This window comes from Rhopilema esculentum, chromosome 12, assembly GCF_057945365.1.
Source record: "Rhopilema esculentum isolate cy_ngs chromosome 12, ASM5794536v1, whole genome shotgun sequence".
NCBI classification, from domain to species: Eukaryota; Metazoa; Cnidaria; class Scyphozoa; order Rhizostomeae; family Rhizostomatidae; genus Rhopilema; species Rhopilema esculentum.
Genome location: NC_142826.1, coordinates 5,824,348 through 5,844,322, shown reverse-complemented (window position 1 = coordinate 5,844,322; position 19,975 = coordinate 5,824,348). Strand labels below are relative to the sequence as shown.

Sequence of the window (19,975 nt, the reverse complement as noted above, 5' to 3'; positions counted from 1 at the left end):
ACATGGACGAACAATATATACTCTAATTAAACGCCATCTCTAATATACGCCGGTTCAGCTGAGCCAAGACGAAAAGCGAAAATGATTACAATGCCCAGGGCCGGCGAAACGTATTTGAAAGTGGAGGGGCCAAACTATCAAAGTCTTGAAAGGGCTTAGGAAAGGCTGCCACCATGGTTGGCGGCAAGAAAAATTTTAGAATTATGGTGTCTAAGGGATGGCCAGAAACTGTATCTAAAATGAATTCTGACTGAAGGTGTCGCATAGTTCTTTCCAGCTGTTTCTTTTCCTTCAACAGCTGATTTCTCTCTTTTTGTAATGTTTCTGAGAGCGCTTTCGTTAACAAATAGACCTTGTGTGCCAAATTTAGGCATTGGAAAAAGCGAATCCTTGTGCTGGCACCAAATTATTCTAGACTAGGTTTCTCGATCTATTTGCAAAGCCAAGCTGTTACTCGTTACAAAACTTAGACAATGACCGATTTCTTCGATCTAATTCCCATATTCAATTTTATGTATGTCTTCTATGGTAAAGACATAGCAACCAAGGTAAAGCTAAGGACACATTTAAGAGAATACTAGGCAAAGTTACTTACAGAATCATACTACATTTATTTCCACTTTTGCCTAAAATTTTTCTTTAGCTCTGCAGAAAAGTGGGAGTGGGGGGCTATGGCCCGATGCCCCTTTTCCCTAAAAACAAGTTGCATTAATTTGAAGAAGCATCACTTATTTCCCTTTACGTTTCATGAAACCTAAACCGTTTGGTCAAAATGCTTGGCAGCTGTTACTCAAGGGGATGATCTTGAAAGCCCCGTTTAAGATGCGAGCCATTAAAATTTCAATGTAGATAACTTCGGAGTGATTCTAATGGCCTTCCGATCAAAACCAAGATTGCTTACAGTGAGTGTTTTTTCATGAGAGCGGGATTTCGACGGGGTATAAAACCTTAGCTATTTGAAATGGCAAGATAAAGAAGAGGTAAAATCCATTTTTGCCAAAAATTGAGTTGCAATACTACTGGTCCTTTTGTCACTTTTCATATAAGTATGAATATTTTAGGACCATCTTTTTAAAGATTGATATTAATATTTTATGCAATCTTTTCGTTCCATTGTCGTGGACCCCACATTCTAATTTCAGAAAGAATGACATCTTCGCTACAAAATCATAAGAAAATAGAGGTACAAGAATCGCAGGTCCATTCGTAGAAAAAATTAAAAATTGAGCGTTTCGTCTGCTGGTTTGGCTTCAAGTTCCCATATCACGCGGGGTGAATAATCAACGAGTTTTGAAGCAATTAAATTCAATTCAAATATATTCATGCCTTCTCCATAACGTCATACTAATTTTCCATTGTTTGTCAAGAGTATTGTTGTTTAAGAAATATAATCATGGGGAAAACAGAATAAGTTGATTTCTCTCGGAGACTGATCTTCAAATAATTAATCGAAACATTTTATTCAGCACCGATGTGGAAAGTGGGTTCATTGAAATTGGAAGAATTCAACAAAAATAAAGCAAAACACCAAACGTAAGTTCACTGTTGGTATATACTCGAAATAAAAGCATATACAATCAAAATTGTCAAAATCTGACGAAAGTTGTATAGTTTTACAAGAGAGTTAGGTTTATATAGGGATTTTCGCTAACAGGAAAAGAAAACAAGGATACTCAAAGCTTACTACGTTTCAGCTAGAACACAGGCAGCTAGAATACAGGCAGATCTATACACCATTACATATTATACATCCTAGACCATGTTCCAACATCTACTCGTTTTATGTTGGTTAAGCATAGGACAATTGCATATCATTATGCGTTTGATGCTAGGTCAAACTGTATCAAGCTTTTCTATCACAGAGAGATTTCACGTGCACTTCCTTTCGAACTGAGAATAAAAACAGCAGGCAACGTTTATTGACATCACACCGAATAAAGTGCCAACGGATTGTTTCTACCATTTTTTTTGCCAAAATGGGTGTAAGAATACGACCTAATCTAAATACATTGTGCAGCTGTCAAAGCCTGATTTTAAGATTTGTAATGAGAAATTTTCGTAGATGATTTGCTGCTCGTTGTGTCTGGCGGTTAGGTCCAGGCAGAGCATCAGGTTTCGTTGAAAGTGATCAATCTGCATTCGATATTCTGATTGGTATAGTATTGCATTTAGCCATTCATTTCATAGTATGGGTAGGATTACTCAAAACCGTCGTTCAAAAGGATTGACATTGTTGAGCATTCAAACACTTTTATCATGTGCTTGGGTGGTGGGGTACATAAATTAAAGCAAGGGTTCTTGAAAATACAGCAATACACCTCTAAGGCATTCAACTGAAAGCAATGCAAAAGAAGCAATCTTAAAGTCAAACTAATGCAAGGGATATCTTGTCGACAAATTATTTGCCGTTGTTGCTGGGGAAAAGGGGACGGGGATTAGGTGAGTAGAATTATGGAATGCACCTCTCGTATACTTCTGATTCCAGTTTCCTGAGCCAAGAAAAACGGTGGTAGCCATCCCCTGTTGCCCCTGATCTTGCACATGGCTTTCGTGCTTACTACAAACGAAACCCCCTTACAGGTTTAGTCTTTACATTAGATGAACTAGATCTTGCTTTCTATTAGATTCTTTAGAGTGAAACTGGACTGCAGCGGAAATCAATTTGTTAAACTAGAAGGCCTTGTTGCCAAAGTTATTCAGAATCACAGCTGAATACGATGTTTTGTTCAACTTAACAAAATTTACGATTGATTATAAGCAATACAGAGAGTGTAGGCTGCATTTTTTTTTTAGTTTCGCTGGATCGGCAATTACTTTAGATCGATTGACAGGGCATTTTGTCGAAAATGAATCTCAGCAAGATCGTTAATGTGAAATTATTTTTCACAGCGTTCAAGTCAACAGGAAAATATGGCAATCAACTGACCAAAAAATTTGCTCTAAAGGCAATCTAGGAGAATTCACAGATGGCGATTAAGAAAAAGTTGCAAACAGTATCGAAATTCGAAATGTGTCAAAATAACAGCACATCTAGATGCACTAAGAGCCACCCAGTGTAACAAATCAGTGAAGATTTCCACATCGCAGCTGACAGGTAGGCACAATAATTTAAACATGTTAGATAGCTTTAATGGTTTTGATGTTTGTTCCAGCGCAAGAAAGAGACCATCTTTCCAAGAAGCAAGTACAAAGCATGCCAAAAGTCTTCGTACACTTCAACAACTTTTTTAATATTACATACCGCATGTCAACTTCCCCCTCGAACAATGTTGTTTGGTGGGTCCATGTTACAAGGTTTTGTGTGGTTCATACAGAACTCAAAATCCAGGTAGCAGTTAATTTCTTAAAAGAACACTCTAGCAACAGGACGCTCAAAGGATTTTTGGCAAAGACTGGGCCTATTGCGAGTGTACTATTCGTGGACAAATAAGGGCATTACCTTCAAAACATTGCTAAAGCCCATACACTACATTGCTAAAAATCAGGGTTCTTATATACAACCTTAAAGAGGGTCCTTACAAAAAGTCCAATTTGAAGTAAATTGGCTAAACAATTAACTCACGATCCCCCTTCGTCTGTCCAGCAATTTTTGCTTGGAATTTAGGCGACTGTTCTTCATAGTCGCTCGCCTTTCCTCCCTAGAAGAACAGAACATAATCAGGTCGTTATAATCCCAACTTGCTTTAAAGGCTGTAGCAGAATTGCCTATATTCTATGATCTGAAAACATTTGATACGCGAGAAAGAACACTTGATATGTAGAAAGTTTGAAAGAAGAAAGTTTTATGGCAAATTTTTTTATAGTTGGATTCTTAGGTAGAATCCAGAATAGTGGTCTTCCTTTCTCCGGACAATATCCTTAAACTCCGAAAACCTTTTTCAGAAGTGTTGCACTTTAATTGATTTTGCTTTCGTTGGCGTTCGTTACTGACATCGACAGTATTACCGCCATGCTTATGGGCTTTGTAGCCACGTGTTACAGTTTTCCATGTTTGCTGTCCAACATAGACTATGCCATACATGCACATACACATTGAAAGCCAAGAAACAAAATGTGGTTTGAGTCGCTTTTTAACCTCATAACAAAAAGTCATACAAACAAACCTCTTAACATCTTGCGTTCTTTTCATCGTTTTGACATCTGTCCTACGTGGTTCAGCTGCATTCTCCTTGTTAAAATACTTCTTCTCCATACCGAGAAGTTTCCCGCGGTGCGGTTTATAAGATAGCGGTTTCTTAAGACTTTCCTTCAAGTCAAACTTGTTGGGTGTTTTCTTTGGGATATCAAGCTTTGTCAGTGGTGATCTACAAGAATAAATATATGACATCACAATGATGTGTTGCAACGAAACAACTCAAGTTGTGGGTGTGAAAAGTGTTCGCCAGAATGCTTCACCTTACTACTTGGCGCCGAACAGTATAACAAAATCAAACAATGAAGATAAAAGCTTTAACATTTGCTGTTTTGTTCTTATGGCACAACCTAATTTTTTAAAAAAGAAATTGTACCGGATAAATCATTTCTAATAAAATGGAAATATTACAAATCAAAACACCATAAGTTGTCACTCTATTATTTTCTTTTACCGTCTTTCTTGAGTGAAATTGAGGATGTGGTAATAGTGAAAAGGGAGTCATTAAATATCTGCCTCAAAAGAGAGCTTATTTGGGAAGGGATGTTATAGATGGAGAATACAGTAAATAAAGCTTTTACGATACTATAACAATTTTTTCCTTTAAATTGTATATATAGCAGTTTATCCATCTCAGAACTAGACATGATGGCGAATGTTTAGCATCTCTAGTTTCAGATCAAAGTGAGAAGATCAACTGTGAGTGAACTTCTCTTTGCCGACGATGCAGTGCTAATTGCTCACAGTGAAGAATATTTGCAAAGGCTTGGGCACAAGATAAGTTTGAAGGAAACTATGATGATTATGATGCCACATAGATCTGTGGAACTAAGTTAGAACATTACTTGGATCAGAATAGGCTTGGCAGTGTCGGTAAGTTCTGCTGCCTTGGTTTTACACTAACAATGAACTTGGATCTAAATGATAAAATATCAGCAAAGCGGCTATGAATTTTGGGTTATTAAGGAATTGAGCAATAAACTCTCTACTAAGGTCAAGATTCGGATACATGTGACTTGCGTATGTTTTCTTTGCTGTATTGTCCTGAGAAATGGAAGTATGCAGGAAACATTAAAAAACTACATATTTTTCATGTGATGTGTTTAAGAAAGATTTTGAAAGTTAAATGCCAAGAGAAGATACCGCAAACGGAGATATTAAAACGACCAGGGCTAGCACGCGTGGAAACTATGATAATGCAGAAACGGCTGAGATGGCTTAGGTACGTCAAAAGTATGAATGATAGCCATAGTCCCATGACAATTCTTTTCAGTGAAACTCAAGATGGCTCCAGGAAGCAAGGACGACCGCTTTTTGAGATTTAATGATAACTAGAGCAATGAGATATGAACCTTCCCCTTATATAGAGAAAGGCGGAGAATAAGACCAGAACGAGACGGTCTTTAACGGTACTTGATGCAAACAAAGACTCGTTTATTTGTGAACACTCAAACAAGCGCTGTCGTTCAAGTATCGGGTTGTTAAGTCATACGCAGATACATCAGGTCTAGAAGATTTATCGTATATACCATGATCTCCAAGATCGAAGGTTGCCTATACAACTTTAACATTTTAGACAATATAATATTTGGTTCTGCTTTGTAGTAATTTTTTAACTTGTTTATAGGGACCCAATGATAAAGTTCAATTTCCTTTGACATTATTATTGCCAGAGCGTTGCCAGAATATGCCACAAATGTGCCAGACTGTGTTAGGTGTACCCTTGAAAGCCATGACCCCTTTGAATTTAATGGCTTGATTAAAATTTGTGCGACAAACGTGGAAATTAATATTTTTACCTGAAATCGAATACAGTCTTGCGGGATGCTGTGCGGTCTTTGTGCCAGGAGTTCACTTTTGATTTTGCACTTGAAAGATTCAGTGTTGATACTCTGCTTGTTGCTGATTTCTTTTCCTAGAAGACACGAGGGGAAAATTGCTCATAACTCAGAAAAGTTCGGAAGGGCAAGTAGGCTTATGCGATATTAGGAAATCGAAAAGCAGAAGATCAACAGTAATAAAACAATTCGAGCAAGAAGCTAAGCTAGGCAAAACACATATCCCTTGATAAAAGAGAAGTTATAACCTCATTGTGTTGATCAAAGAAGATCCTAGAAGATCTTGACGATCATCGATCGTTCAGTTAAGATTTCTCTTCCGATAAAGCAACATCTAATTTTCCACCCTTAAATAGAAGTAAGTCAACCAAGGATAGGGGGGCAATTAATGCAACTAAAGATACAATTTATGTGCAAAAACGAACCGAAGGGTATCGCATTTCTACTTTGTGGATATCTGTTCAAAAGACTACGAGGAAATGATGGATGAGGTGTGAAAACTTATTTGTTGGCAAGGCAGGATAAGATGGGTGCAAATTGATAAAACTGACATTAAATTAAGAGCCAACCTTAGACATGAAGTTAGCTCGTGGCGTGAAGTTTGTCTTTGGTGTGTGGGTAGGCTTCGAGCTGGTTGCATTCCTGGGCGTTTTTGGAGTATTGTGAGATTTCTTGAATGTAGATAGAACATCCAAGACATCACTAGCTACCGCCTGAAAAAGATTGAGATCAATAATTCATAATCATTTTATCACAAGCATCGCTTAACTGAATTAAACGAGAAACCAGTTGTTCATGGCTCCTATTATAAAATATGTTTTTATATATAACTGGTATGTACATTGTGTTCAGGTAATATTTTATAGACAAAAGTCCCCTAGACGATAAAGAGAAGACTCGAACGCAAAACACATCGAGCAGATAAGTTATTCTGAAACTTCGAAGAGGGTGGTCTGGGCATAGCGGTCCACGTGTCATTGCGGTGTCGCATGGCCGGAAATATTTAATGTTATATTTTTAGCTTCGTTCCATGAGAGCAAAAATTCATGTTTATGAACTATAAATACCTTTACTGAAGATTTCAAGAAATTTGCTCTGTCTGTTTTCTTCTTGATGTAATCATCAATGCTCTCCATTCTTAAATGAGAAATTCCACAAGGTAAATCAATTAATTTAACTTATATATAAGTATGACATTTTTAAATTGATTTTTGAAGAGATGATTCTCCGAAAATTATGTTTTGCGGGCATGGAACTTGATGATAAAAATGAACATGTAAAATAAGCATAATTTGAAAAATAGAAATGATAAGTATAAAATTTGAATGTAAGGTTTCATATCATTACATTTAAAAAAAAGTAGAATTAATTTCTGACATTAATTGTCATCAATGTGTGGCCCGAAGCACCTCAGAGTAAAATGAACCATCTAACCACCAAATGGCACAACAGTGATATTATCTGTAAGAATAATTACAGGATACTGTAATAAATTAGAAATATTGGCATTCTTACTTATTGAAGCTCCTGTTATGGATTCTCTGGAATTTGTCTTTTGCTGCAGATCTTGGTTTTTCATCTGTAAAGAGAAATTCAAATTTGAAGATGATAATAAGTATATATCAGATACAAATCAGCTTAGTGCAATTTGTGTATATAGTCTGCTCTAAGGAAGTTGTGACATTATGGATGCAATGAAGACTGTTTACTGTGTGTCATAAAGTGCTTGATACCATATAGCTAATATTTTACATGCTTTGGTATGTTGAACAGGAATGTCCTGTGTTAACAAGATGCATGTCCTGTCCTGTGGAGACATGATAAATCTTTGTCTGACTTTCTCTACTTGATGACTGGTTAAAAACTTATGATAAAATGTATGTCTGCATGAACAACCTTCCCGCTAACAAGATTGTTAGAGAAATCACCCAGCAGCTTCTTAAACTTGGTATTTCTATGATGTACCCTTAACCAAAATTTCTGGCAGAGAAAACTTGCAAGTGTTTTTAGCACTTTAAAGGCATTGAGTCATGGTAAAAAGACCTTCTCTATAGGGATTTTTTGGTTTCAGCCTGATCGCTGCAGTTTCATGTGATAGTGGCATCCGTTGTTGACATTTTTCTATTAATGGAAACTGATTTGTTAATCTGCACTAGGTGAGTTCATGTGACCAGTTCCAGATCAACAATAGCATTGCAGCAAGAAAATCATGACTCAGCAGATTTGGTACATTTGGGTATACCCTCTCCTTTTACCATGACTCAATGTCTTTAATGGTGTTCTTATTGCTAAGAGTTGGTTTGAAAGTATATCCAATGAACAAATAAGTTCCTCTCCTCTCTCAGACGCTTCCTTTTTATTCCTAAACAAAGCACCACAGTATATAAAGGGGCAAATAAACAAAATGATCAATTTATTACATTTGGAGGATTAATACCTTGAAAGATTGACTACCTTCTAACCAAGTTGAAAGATTGTACAAATATAAGGTGTGTTATATACCTTTTAGCTGACCAACATGAAGTTTCGGAATTTTTGTGCCTTGCACTGAAAATGAGAGCAAAAGCGTCATCAGTAGAAACAAATAATCTGGAAACATATGCATAATGACCAATTCAATAAAGTAAATAAGGGTCTCAACATTTTGAAATAATATATATATTTGAAATTATTTTTTCTTTATAAGAGCGAATACCCTCACACATCTAAATGAGATTGCGTGGCAAAAATTTTAAACCATGAGAAATTTCTAAAACTATCATTTATTCCTTTTTTGGTAATGATGAATCTAAAATAAAATTGATTACTTCTAATTTAAAAGAATAAACTCACCATTTTTTATTGTGATCTCTGAATCTATTCTCACGGATTTCTTGCTTTTCGGTTGCTCAAAGTTATGTATGATTTCAGGAATAGGTAATTTGGGTTTTTGCACAACAATGTTATCGTTATTGTTTATTGTAATTTCAATTGGCTTTTCTTCTTCTGTTTTGGGTTGCGGAGTTACCTTCAGTGAAAAAGGAAAAATAAGAAGATAAAAAATACAACACATATCTAGTTGTTGTGTTTTCAATTGGGATCATACTTCTTAGAACATCTGGTTAATGAGCAATGTCTAGACAGATATCTTTTAAGAGAAAAAGCCATAATAATGGTTCCTTATTGGTCCAGATGTTTTCTGACAAATGAGGCCTGAATATCATTTGATTATTTGCAATGAAATTATAACCAATCATTGAAGCCTAAAAATTAAGTTCTACAAAGTAACTTCTGTTACAATTTCAGTGAATTCCAAAATGTAAAATCCGATTTGTGTCCTATCCAATGCATATTAAGATTTGCATCAAATAATGATAGAGGGGAACTGGATACTCAATCAAAGCTTCAGGTGAACACAGGAAATTAATGTACCAAGTGGCAGAGAGTAGCAGCAAGAAGTAGCAGCAAAGAAAAAACAAAAAATTGGAAGTTTGTTTTAAAACAATCCTAGCATAGGTTTGATAATTAAATGACAGTCATAGCTTATAAGGTATTGATAGCAATAACCAAAGGTGGACAGGAACTATGGGGACAAAGCTCCAGGTAAAAAAGATTGATACTTTATCCAGCATATTGTAAGTGACAACAAAAACAAATAATCAGCATCAAAATAGTTGTTCCAGTGAATTTTAACAATTTGGTTCACCGGACCACAGTTACCTTTAACATAAGTAGAAGATAACGAAGAGCAACCAATTTTGTAAACGACAGTTAAGATGCTAACATGAGTGACCTTGAATAGGGGCAAGGAAAGGGTTTCGTAATAAAGGAATCTGCTGGAAGTCGAGGAATGGAAAGACTTAAAGATGAAACTGGGTTGAATGCAGACAATGAGAATGGTCTGAACGAAAACGATGATGTCTTTAATAATGATGTCTTTCACCTGATGACTCTGACGCTAACGATAATTAGAGTGGTTGGGAGGTTTCTGATTTTACATCATTGGATGGCTTGTGTGGCGAATGGCTACCATTGAAAGATAAGGCATTTGAACAATTGTTATCTTCTCAACTTGATCCTTTTGATCTTCAAAACATGCTCATTATGCAAGAACCTCACAGTTCTATGCAATATATATATATATATATATATATATATATATATATATATATATATATATATATATATATATATATATATATATATATAAGTAGATGGATGATTAGAATTTAGAAAATGGCATTATTACCTCCTAGAAATGATGTCATCAATCATCAAAATCTCGTTTTTTTAACAAAAATACACATTAATAAAGTTAATAAAAATTCAGTGAACATATATGACGAAAATAAGCCCCTTAATATATACATTTTTGTTTGTGATGAAAATATCTCAAGACTAAAATACTGATGATGTCATCAATTATGACCCCCCCCCCCCCCCTACATTCTAAAAAAAAATTTAAAAGACTTATATAATGTATGTTGTATGTTCTAAATAGCTAAAATCATTGAGAAACTGTAAGGCTATTTGTTTTTGTAATGAATTTTTCACCTAAATTTACTAGCCCGCTGGGAAGTTACAAAATGTTTCAAAGTCTAAAAGTACTCTTCATAAACTAAATAATCAAAATTACTTGGGAAATGGTTAGGCACTTGGTTAGATTGTTGTAATAACTTCCCTGTCTAATATCATTCCTCCCACTGAGAAGTTAACATTCAAAGCCAAGAAGACTTAAAATGTGCATTGTAGAAGAAAGGAGCCAATGACAACTCACAGAAATATTGTCCCTTTGTTCGTTTAGGCTTGAAAAGTGTTGCAATAAATCTTTTATGATATCAGCATTCTAGAAGGAAGGACATATTAACAAATTATCACCAGTACCAAAAACCAGACTGAAATGCACATATAATACAATACATACAAGCACATATAATACAAGCGTATAATACAAATTATATATATTTTTCAATAAAGCAATTTAAATCAAAGATTAACCTTACGGTCAATATTCAATACCTTGTGGCCAATATTAAAGCATAGACAAATATTATTGATAAAAATTTTTTTGTAGCTTTCTGTTACTTCTTTAATAACATTTACTTTAACTGTAATTCATGTTTAGCTTAGGGTAAGTGTGTAGAAAAGACCTGTAATTGTAAACTATGAAATAATATTCGGCAGTAGAAATTTGAAAATTGCTAACATTCATTTGATCTTTTCAAAGGCATTTTCAAAGCCATTTTCAAATTGAAACCAACGTAGAAAATTTGAATTATGTACACATGTAGGTTTGACACCAAATATGGGAAGAAGAGTATTGATTAAAGTTGCTAAAGGACAACATCATTCTGGTCTAAATGTGCAGGTATGCTCCCAAAGGAAGTCTACATCAAACGGTTTTCCTTTAAAACAAAACAAGGCATAATTCATTGTTTAGTTGTTGTACAGAATGAATTTTGAATACCTAATGATTTAGAAACATTCCCTTGAAACATCATGTACACAGTGCATTTATATGGCTTGATGCAACAACACCCAAAAAACATTACTTTTCTATAAATAGCTATTCTATTTGCTAAAGAATTAGTCAGCAATTTTACGCAATTTTGCTGTTGTAAAATCATTTTCCACGGAAGCAATATTAAGGATTAATTATGTTTAATGCATTAAGGCATTTAGTAGACAGCTAGACAAGAAAACCCTAATTTGAACTTTTATTAACGTGCCTACGCCTAGCAATAGCAATCTAGGATAGCATAATGGCGTGTTCAGCTAGGAATAAATGAAACACGCTTCACAGCATTGGGTTTGATAATTCTAACTCTAGCTTTTTCTCTTATCCAAGGAACTTACTTATTCATGTGGGGCACTTTCCTTCATTTGCGAGCATGGCCTAAGTAAGGAGCTCTTCGTAAAATTGACCGCAGTTTCAAAGACTTTCGTCAAACTTATGAAAAAATATATAAGCATGATGAATATATAATCGCTCACCTTTTTGTTAGCTTTAACTGCGTATAGTTTCGCAATTTTCTGAAGTTCTGGTCTTTTCAATTTCGCGAGTTCGCCCTCTGTCATCGCCATTTTGAGTTTTCAAATTTTAACCGCCAAATTTTGTTTTGAAGAAACGAACACGCTTTCAAAACAATAACTGTGTCCCAGGCCCCTGAAGCGCGACGTGTTGGATTCCTTTTTGAAAAACAAAGCAGTGATCACCTGGGGGGGGGGGGTTAATCTTTAGATAACTTTGAACTTAGTTAGGGGACAAGGGAAACACTCATTTTTATAAGAAATTAGTGCTGGGCAATCTAAAAAATTGAGAAACTACAGTACGCGAAGCAAAAAGGTAAGAAACAATTGAATTTTGTAAAGGAAAAAACTCAAAGAATTCGTTAAAAGGTAAAAGACAACTTTATGGGCTGATTCTTTAAAGATTTGAGAACACGACTTCTAAAAATTTGATTTCTAATTAATGTTGTCCCTATTTTCACCTGAAATCTCAATATGACAATGTAAAGAATCATTCATGTATTATATTAATACCAAATTTGATGGTTTCGTATACAGAGTTCGGCCATGGAGCAATGGTTCAACCCATTACAAAACTCTACGTTTATGAAACTGAATTTAAGATGGCCATACCAACTATCCATTCCTTAAAGCTACAGAAGAGGGCAATCCTTTCAATTCCTCAGAAGTTTATTGACAGTTTTTATAGTTGATTCTCAGATGAGCTGATTTTGGGTAGCTTTACACCAACAATTTTCGGATGAAAAGAAGCCTATGTATTTTTCTCACCTTAGCTTTTAAAACACTTGGATTTGCTCAAAATTAACTTTCTTTCACCAGTTGCGATTTAAATATTTCAACTGCATTCATTTGCCACTGCTATTCGCAAACTGAGCAAAATAAAACGAACATCGATACCGTCTTAAAGATGCGCACCTAGTTCACCAATGTATAAAGCAGCACAATCCCTTGCGTTAGACAATATAAATAACAATGGGCCTAAAAACATCCCTGTCTAACCCCTATTCTGCATATGCATAAAAACTTCAGTTACCACCTGTTCTTTTGTAACACAATCCACGTGCATTTTAATTTATCGCTCATCAGCCAGAATTACAATCCCAATTGCCTTTTTTTTACAATCTCAATTTTTTTTATCACTTAATCATATCAGTCAATCATTTATTATGCCTTTGAATGCTCAAACTTACTTTTATTGTAGTTAGACTTATTTCTGGTTATTGAACTGGATCCAAGATGCTGTCGTCTTTGACATTCCGGTAAATACAATACACAGTAATTTGTAGTACAAAAAATAGTACCTAAGGCTGTTCCTTGAAAACCCTCCCCAACTGGGAAATTTCCTAGCATGAAAAATTAAGTAAACGAACCGAATTTTAAGAAAATCTTTAGAAACAAAGAGCATTGTATTTTCTAAAGCGTTTGAAAACACGAGTACTTAACAATGACCATTGTTTCTTGTAAAAAATAAAAGTAGACTTTCTGAGGTTTCAAAGGAGAAAATTGCAATGGATATTCATGCAAAACAGAAAGAATGATTGCCAGCACAACTAAACAGGTGACAAATATCCTGCGATTAAAGATAGAATAATAATTGGAAAGATCCAAAAACAATCGTTTAAAGCCGGGACGCCGGAACGACCAAGGGCAAGGGGGGCAGACTTGAGTAAAAGGGCATTTTATAGATAACTCCCACCTTCTACTAATTCCTTCTACTAACTGCCATTTTATTTCAATCTTCTGTAGATATCTTGAAAATTGGCTAATTTTTAGAATAAGGATTTATTTTACAAGTTTTGAGAAATGTCGTCATGAATTGAGCACTATAATCAGAATTTCATATGAATCTTTCTGATTATTACAATTGGCCGACTTCAAGAGCACATTAATGAAAAGGGCAATAGGGCAATAGGGGCCTATTGCTCCTTCAAAGGGCAATAGGGGCGGTTGACCCCCGTGTCCCCCTTCTCCGGCGTCCCTGGTTCAAAACGTTCTTTGAAATTGTATGCTATAACAAACAAGTGTAGGTAGCCGGAACTTCTTGAGCAGCTAATTGAATAATTGAGTAATTGTTGTACAGGTTTATGCCAATGATCGGACAGTCGTACAGTCATACAGTTTCCCAAGTCATTAGATTCAAGAACCTTCCCGCTACAGAACAAATTAGCGGCGTGGTTAAGTTTCACGTACAATAGCCACAGTTATAAGTTGTGTTCAAATAATAAAGAATCGTAAAAATAAGCTGGCTGCTCCAAAACAGCGTTATAATGATGTAAAAAGGCCCTTTGATATAACATTCTTCTCCAACGATTTAAAACAGGACTGAATAAAAGAAGAAAAGGACTCACAATAAAATCGCACTTTTTGATTCATGCTGCATTCTGTCTCTAAATTCATGCAATGTGTACATGACCATTTCGAATACTAAACTATACAAAACATGATAAATAAATAAATAATTTACAAATAACACGCACAAATAATCCCAATAATTTACACCGTAAATAAAAAACAATTCCATAACATAGGTCAGCCATAAGTTAGGTAAATATCTTTGAAAATATCTAATACTAAGACAACTTAAGAGTATTGAAATATCAATTGGTAGTCCTTAACTGCCTTGTTTGGTTTTAAGGATATGTGTAGTTATATCTTGTGTTGCTTAATGTGTCTAGGGGAGACTAAAAAAGAAATACTATACAATGCTATTGCATTTACTCGAGGGTGTATTTAATACACTGACTACCTGGGGATGTGCCTGCCGACAGGGCCTAATTTTCGGCTGAAAATTCTGGGACAGGATGATTTATTTTTTCCAGCACAGCTATGCCCATTGAAGGTCAGATTTTTCATGTAAATAAAAGTTTTGTCCACTTCAGAGAGTTATTCAAACATGGAATTACAGAAGAGGTTAACTTTCAATATACGAGCTTGTAAATTCAAAAAATGCACTTTCTTGAAAATTGTGTTCAGGCCAACCAGCAGCGTCCTGGATCTTACTCAAGGACAAGAATCGTGTTTTCAGACAGTAGCGGAAATTACGGGGGTGTGGGTAGGGGGGGTGGATGACCGCCCCCAGGTTTTGCCAAATTGTCGGTTTTGTCGGCAAAATTATGTAATTTTTCGGCAAATTTACTTGCTTTTGTGGACATTGCCCCCCATTTGAAAAACGAATTTCCGTCACTGTTTTCAAAACTTGGTTCGAGGACAGTGTAGTAAAGTTTCTTCTGATAGGCAAATCCTCCTAAATTTTTTTCCATGGTAAACCCCGGAGTAATTTTCTTATAACAACAGGCCTAAATTCGCAAGGTTGTCTTAAATTCAAGCATATTCTTCAATATTTCAACGTGTAGGAAAAGTTGTATTTAAAAAATGATCAACTTAAGGGGGGAAAACAATAATGGAAAAATCTTTCAAAAATGGCCATTTCAGGAAATACTGCCGAAATTATGGCGAATTAAGAGAATTTTTTTACCACATAATTTCCTGAGCAGGTGTGTTTCTTAAATAAAATATTTCATCAATGTTTTTTGACTTAAGATAAAAGCGATTTTAAAAAAACCAACAAGGAGCAAAAACTACTGCTGTAAAAACCGACCTGTAAAAGAAAGATTTATATCCACTATAAACTTAAAAAAACCCATTTATAAATAACTTCTATTATTCAAATTCCCACTGATATTGCATGGTTCTTCATTTTTAACATTTCAAACAATATTTACAGAAATGAATACAATAAATAATAACACGGTGCTATTCATTGTCTGCTAAAACATTCAAATACTTCATGAACGAAATAATTTCTGATTACATATACCAGACTGAAAGCTGCAAGATCGGAACTCGTCCATGGCAGCCTGGCAGATAAAACAACAACAGGGAAGCTTGCAACTAATGCTGCACCAGCATCTGCAGCCTTCCTGTTTTGCGGAGATTAAAGTTTTGCAACAGCCCTTTCTGCAATGCAAGAAAAAATATATTAAAACATATAGGAAATATTTTAGAAGAGGGCTGAAACCCCTAGTAGCCGGGCCATAGACGGTGTGATAACATTATAAGCAAAATTACTTTTTGAATTTTATGAAATACAGAAATCACGTCCTAGAACACTAGAAAACCATTAATGTCACAATATTGATGTCCCTAACGCGTTAGGCTAACTCGCTAAATCTAGCATAATACCTTCTTTTCAATGACTGCAACCTTGATGCATCCGATGCCAGTAATGCATCGAAGCTGATTTTCACGAGGCGAATTTCGCATCGAATTCGCTACGAATTCGTCTCGAAAGTGTCTTGGTTTCCACGAAACTGCGAATTCGCTGCGAAATTATATATTGATTTCCCCAAAACTTAACTTTAAGGCGCCTATTTTAAGAATGGCACACATGGCGAATGTTTCTAATAGTTTGGAGCCCATGCAATTAACACGACCAATGCTGCTTCGTCAAATGTGATATTGGCAACTGAGCCAAATGTGACATTGAAATGGTTTCAAACATCTGACAAGCATTCAAACACAAAAATTCGTTTCAATGCATCCAAATTCAAATTACTCCTTGGGCGTTTTTTCATATACCTAAAGCGGCTATTGCAATGAATTTAATATATAGTAATTGTGCATAACATTCTTTGATTCATACAATTATGTCTGAATTTGTCAGAACAGTACAATTGTAATGCCATTATTAGATAATTTCTTGATTAGACAGGATCAAACTGTATATTAATAAAATACAGTGAAAGTTAATTATAACAACAAATAAAACAGGAGTGTCATCTAGCTGATTCCTTTCCTTGTCGATGATGTTATATGTAGATAAAGAAATAAGGCCCTACGAAGAAGCTCAGATTAACGAAGAAGCAGCTCATAGGAAACTAAAGTCTTAACTGATAGAACGCCAGCTAAAACTGAACAGCAAAGATAACAGCATCGTAGGCTGATAATTAATCATTTTCCGTTCATATCAGTACTTTTATTGATTATATTTTTGCTTAGCTTTTCAATTTGAATAACAGTAATAACATCAAGACAAGGTGTTTTTGTGTCAATTTTTTCGCTTTCTCCTCTTTCTATATAAATTCACCGTCGTAAGAGGAATCGGTAACTGCTACTCTACGATAAAATGGATGTTGCCTACCAAAAACAATTTTGTATTCACAGATCTGAGTGCTTGCCCTGCTCCAAGTCTACTTGGATGCTGTTATAATCCGGCCCTACAATTAACCTTCGAATGTCTGGGTGACATTAAAATAAGCAGAATATAGTTTAAAAGTAACAGAGGACAGAGGGTAAAGACATCATTACTGTGCTTGAAAGGCAATATATAGCTTAATTAGAAAACCTGTTTGAAATTATTCAAAATAAGATACCACAAAACCAACCAGAAGGATATCTAAATTCCATGTTTACCCAGACAGCTTTGCTCCGCCTAGATGTTATTGCTATGATTAGATTCCAACGGTGTGTGCATGGTTTTCGAGCAGAGATGCCTTTCATTACCGGCATGATAATGCCAAAAATAATAAACAACAAATACGTTTACAGTGTAAGACTGGAATATCTCTTAAATAGCTCTCAAGGAGCACGATCGTAAACTTGAATGATTACATTATGCTCATAACCTTGCTTACGACACAGACTAGTCGGAATCCGCCCAATGAAGGATTTCAGGTTTTGTGGAGCAGCTTTCAACCACGTACGTGTGTGCATGCACATGCACAATAGAAACTACTAATTATTGCAGAAGAAACAGCACGCCTTTGCTGCGCCAAAATGATATTTTATAGCGATTTTGGCGGAAACTGAATTATAGGACAAACGAACATTTTTCTGCTAAGGAAATGATACAATTTTTTGAGAATATATGTTAAATTGAAATATCTATGTTATTCAGATCTTCTATCAGCTCTTGATAAATGACGATAAAATGAGCCCAGATTAATTTGCCGTTAAAGGCTTCAAATGAGAAAAAGGTTCTAGCAACGAAAAAAATCAGTTTCAAAAGAATCGCCTATTATTAGTGAGTGTGGTTTTTGAATGAGATCTTATGAAACTTTATAACAGTAAGCACGCCATTGGAACAGCGACAATAAAAGAGATCCAAGAAAGGGTGCCTTTCAAAGGACTTTTCTTATTTCGAGTCAATGCAAAACCAAATTTCGCCTTGGTTAAAAAAGTAGGGTAAACATAACAATGCTATTTATTTACAAACCTGTCCTTTAGGTACACCATAACTGAAACCATTGGCTTGCTTCAATTTGCTTTTATTCTCCATCGAAGTCAAACTCAAGCCATTGGCATTCTTATGCTCTTTTGGGTGCACGGCCTTGCTTTGTGCCCTTTGCGGTTGCACCCCATTGCTCTGTTTTGCTTTCTCCTTAGCTTTTTGCGCTGCTAAATGATTTGCTATTTGCGAGGCCAAACTGTTGCTGCTATCTACATTACCATTCATGCCTTGATGTATATCATTCTCATCCTTACGATCTCTTTCGTGTACTGCAACATCAGTTCGAGGCAGTACCCTGTTTAATGGATCGCGCAATCCCTTTTCCTTTAAATAAGCATGTTTCCGATCATTTTCATAATCAGGATAGCGTTGACTATCTTTCAAACTTTCGGAGTTAGTCCTTATAACTGGATCAGTTAAACCTGACCTTCCAGCGCCGTACTCTTCAATACCATTAGGATAAGCACGTTGACCGGTATCAGCAGGCTTTTCGATTTCCTTCTTACCTCGATGGGGCTGTGCGTTTTGTAAGTAACTGTAGGGTCTGTGATCATAGGGATTAAAGACATTATTTGTCGATTCACCTTGCTGTGACGTCAACTTCTGTCCAGATTGTATTGCCCGGCTTAAGCCAGAAACATTACGATGGACCATTTCGTCAGTAGGAATAGCTGTCTCCCTTGCAAGATAGGAATTACTTTCGATCTCGGAACTCTTTGTTGGAAACTAAAACCAAAGTAGAAATCAACTATCACTTAAAGCATAAAAACAACTTTATAAGAAACTTAACTGCGCTGATATTAGAAAAGTTACTTCTTCGAAAAGTTGGTTCTCCGGCCAGTACTTGAAGTATATTAACAAGTAGCCTTGTCCGTATCAGTTTTCGGACATTGATATCAATAATTCGAGGTATCATTTCAACGGACTGGATAACAAGCCTTGAAGAGTACTGTTTTAAAAAGTACGATTGTTAAAAAATATCATTTTTAACCAAGAAAAAGGGAAAATCAATAAATCTTTTGTGACAGGCACTCTGCCCAAAAATGCTGTCATTTGGGGGAGTTTCATGCTAAAGTGGCATTTTAGGGGATCAAATTGTTGCCCAAACTGGACCATTCGAATACGATCTTTATATATCTAGTGTAAAACAAAATTGAAAATTTTTAGTCATTTCTTATTGTAAACCATACCCATTCGAAGTCAGTGAAGGTCGAAGGCTCGTGCTTCCTCGTTTCTTTGTTTGCATTCTTCTCAACTAAGGATCGAAGAGGGTAACCACTTCGTTGGCCTTTCCTCCAAACGTTGTCATCCAGGTCATTACCATCAGGAGTTTCTTTTATACTTTTCCTTGATCTTTCACGGTGTTTATAGTTACTTAAGAGCCGATCAGAACCTCGTGATGATGTGACGTCATCAAGTGTGCTCAGATCTGATCTTTCGTATAACCTATCTACAAATTGACCAGTTCCAACATAAGGCCTATCACCTAAGCCATTAGCCATCCTACTCGCTTCACTATGGGCATCCCTGTGGTCTGACATTGCCTCTGGCTGTTTTGCGGCTTCACGTTTGGCTCTCATGGGCCTTGGGCTGACAGACTTCGTCTCAAACTGCTCCCTAAAATACACATACACAGAAATTATAAGCAGGGACGGACTTCCCGGGGGGTATAGTGGGTGCGATACCCCCTAATATTTTTCTGTCATTCGGTGAATATTTCCTTGATTCGGCAAGAAAAATTTTTGGTAGTCAGTAGTAATCAAACGA

The 19,975-nt window shown here is 35.7% G+C and overlaps 2 protein-coding genes across 3 annotated transcripts in view; both read right to left on the bottom strand.

The window, feature by feature from the left end:
• Positions 1–1,534: 1,534 nt before the first annotated feature.
• Positions 1,535–12,100, bottom strand: LOC135681199 (nucleolar and spindle-associated protein 1). Its single transcript, XM_065195525.2, has 10 exons — positions 11,944–12,100; positions 10,727–10,795; positions 8,803–8,977; positions 8,473–8,517; positions 7,486–7,549; positions 7,038–7,107; positions 6,540–6,683; positions 5,932–6,047; positions 4,104–4,304; positions 1,535–3,638 (listed from the first exon to the last, which is right to left on the bottom strand). The coding sequence occupies exons 1-10, from the start codon at positions 12,031–12,033 to the stop codon at positions 3,554–3,556; spliced, it is 1,059 nt and encodes a 352-aa protein (XP_065051597.2). The 5' UTR covers positions 12,034–12,100; the 3' UTR covers positions 1,535–3,553.
• Positions 12,101–14,331: 2,231 nt separating this feature from the next.
• The window catches only part of LOC135681196 (myosin-IIIb-like), a 43,783-nt gene continuing 38,139 nt past the window's right edge, over positions 14,332–19,975 (bottom strand). For both annotated transcript variants that reach the window (XM_065195523.2, XM_089111758.1), the window contains 3 exons: positions 19,399–19,825; positions 18,194–18,934; positions 14,332–15,936 (listed from right to left, as the gene is read on the bottom strand). In XM_065195523.2, the coding sequence (XP_065051595.2) occupies positions 15,871–15,936; positions 18,194–18,934; positions 19,399–19,825 (1,234 nt within the window). In that variant the 3' untranslated portion in view covers positions 14,332–15,870. The remainder of the gene's footprint in view (positions 15,937–18,193; positions 18,935–19,398; positions 19,826–19,975) is intronic.

Bases quoted from the DNA above. Each gene is read 5' to 3' on its own strand.
- LOC135681199 (XM_065195525.2), bottom strand. From the start codon at position 12,033: ATGGCGATGACAGAGGGCGAACTCGCGAAATTGAAAAGACCAGAACTT. The intron at 10,796-11,943 runs GTGAGCGATTAT...CCTTCCTTCTAG, and splicing joins CAGTTAAAGCTAACAAAAAG to AATGCTGATATCATAAAAGA. The intron at 6,048-6,539 runs GTTGGCTCTTAA...CGTGTCTTCTAG, and splicing joins GAGCTAACTTCATGTCTAAG to GAAAAGAAATCAGCAACAAG.